The sequence below is a fragment of the Takifugu flavidus genome, chromosome 5 (assembly GCF_003711565.1).
Source record: "Takifugu flavidus isolate HTHZ2018 chromosome 5, ASM371156v2, whole genome shotgun sequence".
In the NCBI taxonomy this organism is placed as follows: domain Eukaryota; kingdom Metazoa; phylum Chordata; class Actinopteri; order Tetraodontiformes; family Tetraodontidae; genus Takifugu; species Takifugu flavidus.
The window spans coordinates 4,380,070-4,389,733 of NC_079524.1; the positions used below are offsets into that span (position 1 = coordinate 4,380,070).

The following is a 9,664-nucleotide window of genomic DNA, read 5'->3' on the forward strand; positions in this document are numbered from 1 at the left end:
TCAAGAGAGAAGATAGTGCAGATATGAAGCCTTCAGAGTAGCATGATGGGAACACTTTTAAACAATGTACAGATTACTGGTGAGCACCCGACCCTCCAACATCCCAGAATATCTTGACTCAACAACAGTCGCCAGAGAGAAAAGTCCTCTGGAGCAGGTAAAGGCTCTGAGGCTGCGCAGCACCTCTGGTTGGGGGTGAAGAACCTATTCCCTTCTCCCACCACCAGCTGGTTAATCTTATAGACTTCATACTCATTAAAAATGGAATTATAAGGAAGTGAAGGGATCACAGCAGGTGAGAGGACGGATCACCGAGCAGCACAGGGTGTGTAGATCTGCTCCGATGGGATTATCAGGCACGAAAAAGAGAAACAGAAAACATGTGAAAGATAAATGTTGCTTGTATAAAAGGTGACATTTTCCACGAGCACCTCGACTGTTTCAGCTCCGCGTGTGCTGACGGCGACGGTCGGAGGATGAACTTTGACTAAATGAGAATTTATGCAGTGGAGAGTAAACAAATGCTTGGTTGGACAGAAGCAACCTTCTCCTGGGCAGCAGCGAAGAGCGGCTCATCCCAGCGGACGGTGAGGAGGGGGAGGAATGATGGGGGACGCCGGGAACTGAGGAATATGGTTCATCGGGTGGGATAAGGGTCAATAAACACTACTCTCTATTTGCCACCATACAGCTCAACATGGGGCCCGTTGAACCACTACTGTGGTGTTCCCAAGTCCCAAGACACTTGTCCTACCCATTTGTCTTTTGTTCATCCAGCTGTGGACGTACCCCCCCTCCCCAACCAGATCCAGCAGTTGTAGTTCCATCTGTGCCTTTTTGATGTGAACCAATCCCAGATTTGACCTTGCATGTACACCTTGCACAGCTGTTATACAGGGAGCTGTAGGAGCTCTGGCAGGTCCATGTCTACTGAGTGTAGTCAGCTCTGAACAACATCCTACGTTGCTGAGCTGTGCTGTGGAGGTTGATCGTCCTCTTCCTCACCCTCCTTCCCAGCATTGCTCTGTGAGAGAGGAAGAAGCTGCCGGTTGCATTGTGGAACAACACTATCATTATGTGAAACCAAAGGAATTTCATAAAAGGTGTAAACCTCAGTTGGCCTCTGTGGCCCCTGAGAGGGGTCTTCAGCATCCTCTTGTCATGAAACAGAATTTAGGAGAAAGATTTCACCATCAGGAACTGGTAGAAGAAGATAAGCCAGTTGATTACCCGAAAGAGTGCCCCATCTAATGTACATCTCTTTTTTCTCAACAATAGTTTGCAGGTCCCATCACAGCTGTCCAGACTCTGAGTCCAGATCGATATGTCAGCCCATCAGCAGCCAATTACAGAGAACTGTGTCCAACTGCTAGAAGAAAGATCAGTGTGACAGGTCGTGTCTATGATGAGTGGATGGTAATCAGTGAGACAACACGAGGAGCAGTATGAATATAGAATCTTATGTAGACCCTGGGGGAGGGGGGGGGGGGGGGTCCCCTTCTCAGCAACAGGTAGTCCTGACTGAGGGCCATTGCCCTCTCTGTGAGCAAATCCTCACCATAAATAATGTTTCCAAGTCCACTGGGAAGAAGGATCGAGGATCGAAGCTTGTTTGCACCTGTTGCCATGGCGAATCGGCATTCCATGGATCAGGGATTTTTACATCCTTGTGCACGAGCTTCACTCAGAGTAACCATGACATAGAGTTGACTCAGTTGCTCAGAAAGACTGAGCATCATTCAGGTCTGCACTTCCTTTATAGCCAAAAAAAATGTACCAGCCTTGGCGTCTGTCTGTTTTAATCTAAAGCAACAACGAATGACGAGGGCAAATGCTATTACACAAAGAAATACCTCACAAATATACAGAAGCAATTCAAAAGCAACCTTTTACAGCCTAACTGTTGCTGTCATGGTGATCTTTGATATTCAAAGGTGGCAAAAGAACAATGTTTTATGGAGAGGCAGCATCACATTTACTATCGAAGCCTTACCCCTTATTTTGGTCCATGACTGCCACCGTGTGGTCATTTATATTTAACACTTATCGGCTCCATTTCAGTTGAATCTGTCGAGATGGTTTGGTTCGTTCCAGTCCTGCAGTACTATCTAGGGACAGAACTTGTTGCTTCTCTTTGATTAAGGATCCAATGTCTTTAAGCCAAAATCAAATAAAAACTTCAAGGCACAAAAGTCTGTCTCCCATGATGGCCCTTCAGCTGGAGCGGTGTCCATCATTCCTGGGCGACAGAGGGAGGACGCTGTGGTACGGCAGCTCGTAGACAGGGTTGACCCCCACGTGGCGTAAGCTGTCCACCCTGCCAAACTGGCGCAGGTGGAAGAGCAGGGTGAGCTTCCGGGTCATTTTCCTGAGCGCCCAGAGCGATGCCAGGATCTGGGTGAGCAGGAAGATGAGGTAAAGGGAGTGGACGGCCCTCTCCAGGGGGAGGATGATGGTTTCTTCGTCTGTCAGGAAGAACAGGACCACTGGCAGCTGAATCGTGAAAGACAGGAGCCAGAAGGCGGCCAGCGCTGGCACCTAAGGAAGGAGGCACAGGTCGCCATGTTGGGACGTGCTTTAGATGTCTACACAGCAACTGTTGCACCGATTTATTTGCTGTTTACACGGGGAGGCAGAGCCAAAGCAGCCCCCTCCCAGACGAGCATCAAACACGCAGCTGGGAAGCTGCTTCGAATGACCTTTTCTCTCAGATTGCCAATGTAGCCCAAGTAAAGCCGGACCACCTCGACCACCGTGAGGAGGACCACCCCAGTTATGAGCAGAGCCTGGTAGTATCCTGGAAGATAATGGAACTGGAAAGAAAGCACATTTTGAATTGCAGCTGACAGAGGTCAAGGAGGGTGACCTCCGCTCTGCACACGCCTCCTTTAGGTGGTGGGACGGAGGCTAATGAGCCCACGCTCCCTCAGTGGCTGCATGGTGGATTTGTTGAGATCTCTTTTATATGTCAGGACAGCAAATCTCAAAGAAATGTAATCTATTTTATAGTTGAGTCCATGAACTAACCTTGACGTCCAACATGAACACGGTGGAGAGCCACCAGCAGGGGAAATAAAAGCCGTTGAAGTAAAGCAGCATCTGCAGAGGGAGGTGGGAGGCCTGCTCGGAGGCCACTGCAATCACCACAACACCATTAACAACAGCCCCGGCGACGACAGACACGCAGCAGGTACGCTGGATGCAGAGACCCACCAGAAGTCTCCTCCCGCTCCCCGGGGAGGTCGCTGTCCGCCGTCCTGTTGTTGGCAAACACGGAGCCTCCGATCAAGGCCAGGCTCAGCTGAATCTCATGGACGGGTGAGTAGAAGACAGGCATCGCGAGGCCAAAACAGTTTTTTTGTTATCCAACACTAATGCTGAGTTACACTGAGGCATGGAGACACAAAGGAGCAGGCACAGATGCATGCTGGGAGACAACACTGCTAATCAGATTACACCGAAAGAGGCGGCCCGGGGATTAGGCTGCAACAGCAACATGGCTGATGATCCAGCAGCCTATTAAAGCCTTTATTATATTATTTTAGAAACTTGAAATCACAAAAATAAATCAAGGATAAAAAACATCAATGTTTATTCACTGCTCTATTTTGTGAGAGTACGTTAGAAGACACTGATTCATTCAGGCGTTTGACGTCTTTTTCTTTATTAAGTTGAGTAAATAACCACTGACACAACAATCTCACTCTGATCTCACTCTGCTCACTGCCCCCTGTCCACCGAGTCCTCGGAGCGGGGCCTGACCTCGCGGTCTTGGGGCCTCGCTCGTCATTAAAGGGGGGCAGGGTGCAGTGGCAGGGTTCAACCACAAGGCGTCGTCACAGCTCGTCCCTGGGGGCGCGCAGGGGGAAATGCTGGAACTCTTCTGGCACCTCTTCCCCTTTCTGGGACCTCTTGTAGAACCCGAGTGAGTCTAGCAGGCTGCTGATGTCGTCTGCCTTCATTTTCTTCACAGGAACAGTCTGACGTGTCAGGAAGGACGCACACACACACACACACACACACACACACACACACACGGTATAAGGCTCAAAATCAGCATGAAGCTAATAAGTAAACACTGGATCCCCCCCTCCAGGATAAATTAATGCAGAACACTTATTCCACAGACACTGGTTATGGAATCATGGCCAGTGTTTCAGAGGTTCCACCTGTTCAATAATTCAGTCGTTTTAAAGCCAATTTGCTGTCCCCGGCGGCACCATCATTAAGAAGCAATTCACTAACACGTCAATAGAATTTAGAAATGAATGATAATGTTTTATGGCTTCCACAGGAGAAAGCTCAAAGCAGCTGACTTCCTTTTTTATCACCAGTTCCTACGGTTTGAGGGCTTTTCCAGAACCATAAAAATAACAGAAACACTTCAGCTCCGGTGCTGAAACTCAGAAATTCTGCAGCTCCTTTTAATATGGAACAACAAAAATCATGCATTTGATTGGGCTGCCCCTCCCCCCCCCCCCCAAAAATCAGAGATCCTTTCACCTTAACGACTTCATCATTTTCGTTATAGAATATCAGGCGTGGATTCTTCTCTTCCGAGGAATCATATTCCAGGTTGTGGCGTCGCTGTGGTCAAGGAGAAACATCAGAGCAGGAGGTAGGTGAGTGCTAGTTTTAGGGTCATTAAAGAGCGAGGGGTGACCCGGAAACAGGGAAATGTTGTATTTCATGTGTCGTAACCACCACAACAAGGATACTATAAAGCCCAGCGCTCCATGAGGAAATGATGAAGCTCCGGCATCTTCTTTATTCCTCATCCCACCACGCTGGGAGCCTGCAGGGACGACAGTCACTGTGTCACCTCCATCAGAAGAGTTTGAACCCATGTTTTCCCCCCAGACTCACCAGCAGTTTCCCTCTGGCTATGAGCAGCTTCTCCTCAGCCGCCGTGTGGTTGTCGACCGTCTCAGACGCACCCGCGGCGACGGCGAAGGTTAGCACCAAGAAGGCCCACATTTCAGAACATGAGGGCTTGATTGACTTGTTCCAAAGCTAATATCAACTTCTGCAACACTTTAGCTCAGTTGGCGGCTTTCTCAGGTCGGACACCTCCATGTCACTCACAAAGGGAAGCGGCCCGCTGGAAAGAGGAAGTTCTGGTTTGGTTCTTACTATATTAGTTTGTTGGAAAGCGAAGCGATCGTCGCAACGATCATCTGTTGAGCAATACGGGCTACGAGCAAACTTTTGCTTTGCGGTGATTCAACTTTCTGGTTGTTTTAGGTTTTCCAAATCCCCCTGCGTTTGTGTTTGATAGTTTGCTCCACATCAGGTGTCCACAGATACCACAGAGCATCTGTTCTCTTATCACTTTTTCCCACACAGGCGAAAGAGCGCGGCTGTCTCCCTCTGGCTGCACAGATGTTCATAAAAATAATCAAATTAATTTGATTCCCATGTCTGTAATCCTTCAAAATCTGTGGACTTTTGGACTCAGAACTTTCTTTCCCTCCCTGCACGATAAGCAATGACTGATCCTGTGTGTCCTCATGGATGAAATCAGATCTCATGACAGCCGAGCACATTTGCGCCGTGTTAACACCCCGCCAGAGGAAAAACATCTCTCCCCTCCAAATATCCCCTTCTTGCGTCACGAGCAGGTCCGACGGGTCACCACAGGGGGCAGTCACGGCACCGTGCACACATGCGGCCTGCCTGGCAGTTTGGTGGGCAAAACCTGTCTCCAAACCACAGCCACAGACAATTATGGTCCCAAAAAAAATAAACCGTCCCAGCCTGGAATGCCGCAGCTAAAGTCTGTCCCTCCGAATCGATCTGTTTGATTCCCGCACTTTTAATCCTGCTTTAAAACATAAATAAACCCTCAGTCCTGCACTTCCTGTGTGTATCAGAAGAGCTGATTTAAAGGTGAAGTGGGCAGCGGGGGAGGGGTGAGCTCTTCAGCCTATGTGTGTGAATACACACACCATATGTTCGACTTACATCACATGGTGTGCTCCCAAAAAAAAAAAAGGGGGGGGGGGGGGGGGGGGGTGCTGTTGTTACGGATCTGCTGACAAAAGAGGAAACGTGGCCGTTTATGAGCTGAGCACTGGAGGCCGAACACGCTGGGCAGAGCAGCTTTTGCAAGTCCCACACTCCAGATCTGCAACTGCTCCAGCTGGCAGAGGATCAAAAGCCAAACACCTCGCCGTAACCCGGCCTCCCTCCCAGAGCTCGTTATAAAGACACGCGCTTCCTGCTTCTCCAAAGCACCGGATGCAGCGGCGCAGCCAGCGGGGCATTAGTTGGTGTGTGTCTGCCCTCTCGTGTGCTCGGTCATTTGGTGTGAAACCTGTCTGCCGTCTGTTTAGCCCTAAGATGGCCAGAGGAAACGCTTGAAAGAGTGCTAATCCGTCTCTCTCTCTCTCTTGCGCGCTGTTTTTCTTCATATGTGGAACCTTGAGGACACACAGCAAACGTTTGTGGGCTCCACAACGTTATCGTTACATATCGGGGTGAAGGTTTTACGAGCTAAACGGCAGGTTAGTGTTTGTTTGTGCACGCTCGTGTTCCTGGAGCCTTTGGGCAGTGGTCTCGTCCGCCCCTGTTGGGGGGGAGACTGGGGCTGTGCTGACAGATGTGAAGGCCATGTGAGGGGTGTCGTCCAGTAGCAACACAATATCCATGATGAGGCTCTGCCGTGTGACGCAGAGTGAAGCAACACCATTGCTCGTGAAAGTCCCAGTTCAGGAAAAAATAAATCTTTCCTCCCGATTGTGATTTTTTGGCACACAAAGAGCGTCGACACGTTAATCTCCAGCATTCAAACTGATGCAGGGCAACAACGGTTATCGCGGACATCTTTACAGCTCCCCAATTCAATCACGATCAACCGTGCTTGCAAGCTAGCAATGCTAAGCTTTATATCGAGTGTGAACCTTGAGCACCAAAGTGAGGAGAAAAGCACCACTAACCACGTTGAAAACTATCGTTAGAGCTGGGCAATTTTATCTTCTAAACAAAATTGTTTCCCTTCTCAAAATTCACACTTAAATTTAACAGATATCACTGGGGATTCACCAACATCACACAGATTTCCTGTCATTAAAATCAGCCACAGATGCATCAGGACTCTTGGTGCCGCACTGGGTAATTTGTGCCACAGAGGGCGTTCAGGCTGGTCGACAAGCACAGAGCACAATTAGCAAACTCCCAGAGTCAAGAGAAATGAGTCCTTCACGCTCTGGAGTCGATAAGCCTTTGAAAGAGCTGCAGCTGCAGAATTCTAGCGCGATCAGTGTCGAGGTGATCAGGATTTATGATAAGGGATGAAAAATAACCCTGGGCTGATTCCAGTCGCACCGAAATCTTTTCATGCCTCGAGGAGGAAGCAGGTCTTCCTCTTCGTTTGTCTTTCCGAGCTTCTTGTGTGATTTACGGCGCTGTCAGGCGTAAGTTTTCAAGCATTTGGTCACAAATCCAACCACATGTGGCGCACGTGGTGGAGACAGCGTTACGACATGGACATGTTGGGCAGCGAGTGGAAGTGGACCGCTGGAGTCTTACTGATGGTGTGACAGAACCAGGAGGATGAATGCTAAAATTTGGAGATTAATACTTAATACTTGAATTATCTTGGGGTGTCCAGAGGTGGACATGGAAATGTGATTTCCTAAATTGAAAGTGTCGTTTCGATACTCCAAAGTGTACTCGAGTACTGTAACTTCCGGACAAAGACTCAAATAAACGCCTTTTAACAGGGAAGGATGACAAGGAATTGGCCTGACGGTGACATTAAGGTGGATGTGAGGGGTTTGTCATCGAGGCGGGAAGGAGCTCACGCCAGTGGGGGGTTTGGCGCTGATGGATGTCGAGTTTCTGGCCACATCTGAGCCGTCGGTGGGCCAACAGACAGCAACTGCAGTTCAGCCTCCCTGTAATCTGCGCCTGCTAATCAGAAACACATGGTCCCCATAAAGACTCCAGTGTTGTCCTGAGAAGTGGAATGGGGCTGCGAGGGTCGTGCACACACCAACACGCAGCCACGGCGTCAGTAAAAGCATACACGGGCACACACACTCTCATATTTCTGCCTTTGTAGGGACCTTAATGGACACACTGCATTACCCAGCTCCTTACTCTAACCATCCCAACTAACTCCCCTTACCTAAACCCAATTCTAAACCAAACTGTTCTCAAAACAGTTCTTTGAATTTGTAGAGTTTAGAAAAATGGTCCCACTTCACAAACATGGCCCCAGTTTGACAGTAGAATGAGGATTAGGTTGGTGCTCAATATGTAGTAAATGTGAGTGTGCACGCACACACACACACACACACACACACACACACACACACACACACACACCACACACACACACACACACATGTACTCTCCCCTTGCCTGTAGGCAAGTTCACTGCCCTGGGTCTAACCAAATAGACTGAAGGAAGCTTGGGATTATGCAGACTTTTACACTATATAAGGGAGAAACGGAGGCATTTCTGGGAATGGTTTCAGCTAAGGATTTGTGAAAAAAGTGTCCAAAATTACAAGCTGGTCAGTGGCAGAGTGTCAGGCCTGTTTATTTTCCTCTGAGCTTGAGTTTCGCCCTGAAATGAAGCAGCTTTCCCCCCTCATTCAGTGTTAAAGCCGAAGCTGAAGAAAGGGGAGAAAATAGAGTTAGTCTGTGGAATTATGTGAAAGCTGAAACTTCCAGCAAAATTATGAAGTAGCCCCGCTCTGCCGAGCAGATAGCGGATGGACGGGCGCATGGGGGAATACAGGACAGGGAGGGGAAGGAAGGAATGAGAGAGAGGGAAAACAGGCTGCAAAGGAAAAGCCTGGGCCGAGAGAATGTTTAAAGAAAGATGAAGAGGATAGAAGAAAGCAAAAAGAAAGAGGGGAAAAAAAGGATCCCGCTGATCTGCTTTTTATTAGACGTCCAAATCTATCCCACTGATACTCTCTTTCCATGAAATTATGCTGACAAAAGTGGAAAAAGTCAGGGGAAATTTTCTGTCCCAGAAAACGACGTAACCCTTCGGCGAAAAAGAGAAGGAGAAAAATCTGAATGGAGGGTTTGTGGAGCATGTGTGCCATAATTTCAGACATCAAAACCGGCTCTAATCTGACCGTTTTGACTCGTATTCAACCGGTGCTCGTGCGTGCAGCCGTTGCTGAGTAAAGACCAGGATTTTCTGACCTACTTTCAGTAATGTAACCTAGTCTAGGCATCAATTTAGGGGGTAGAGTGTGGTCTGCTTGGTCTTGGTTTCTGAATAGGACTGGAATCCCCCCCCCGCCCTGCCTCTGCAGGGGAGTGTTATTGCTGTTATAATGACAGCCTTAAACAGCAGAGTGGGTCCATGTTGCTTGAAATCTATAAAATCCATTGGATGCTGGCGTTGTTGCTCTCCTTCTGGTGGGGAGATGACTTCAGTCCTCCGTGGTTTTGGCTCCAGAGAGGCAAACCAGCTCCATTTCCAGTAAATGTCATTTCATAGTTACTGCATTTCCAAGAGGCCTGAGAACCGACACCGAACTTGCAGGGAGGCCCGCAATTAAACAGTGTTCTGAGCAGATGGCGCGCTGACGGGGGAAACAGAAGACACTGGTGTGCCGTCCTCCGAATGTGTCCCGGCGCCGTAACTCATGACGACGATTTGATGCGTTTAGGGAACACCGCGCAGCAGATGTGG

General features: G+C 48.8%; 2 protein-coding genes across 2 annotated transcripts; both read right to left on the reverse strand.

The window, feature by feature from the left end:
• Positions 1–1,782: 1,782 nt before the first annotated feature.
• On the reverse strand, positions 1,783–3,405 carry zgc:112294 (transmembrane protein 17A). Its single transcript, XM_057033982.1, has 4 exons — positions 3,214–3,405; positions 3,028–3,134; positions 2,700–2,813; positions 1,783–2,538 (listed from the first exon to the last, which is right to left on the reverse strand). Exons 1-4 carry the CDS (start codon positions 3,335–3,337, stop codon positions 2,215–2,217), a joined length of 669 nt encoding a protein of 222 aa, XP_056889962.1. The 5' UTR covers positions 3,338–3,405; the 3' UTR covers positions 1,783–2,214.
• Positions 3,406–3,639: 234 nt separating this feature from the next.
• Positions 3,640–5,035, reverse strand: selenoe (selenoprotein e). The gene is made up of 4 exons (XM_057033983.1): positions 4,867–5,035; positions 4,726–4,795; positions 4,504–4,589; positions 3,640–3,980 (listed from the first exon to the last, which is right to left on the reverse strand). Exons 1-4 carry the CDS (start codon positions 4,975–4,977, stop codon positions 3,837–3,839), a joined length of 411 nt encoding a protein of 136 aa, XP_056889963.1. The 5' UTR covers positions 4,978–5,035; the 3' UTR covers positions 3,640–3,836.
• Between the last annotated feature and the right edge of the window lie 4,629 nt (positions 5,036–9,664).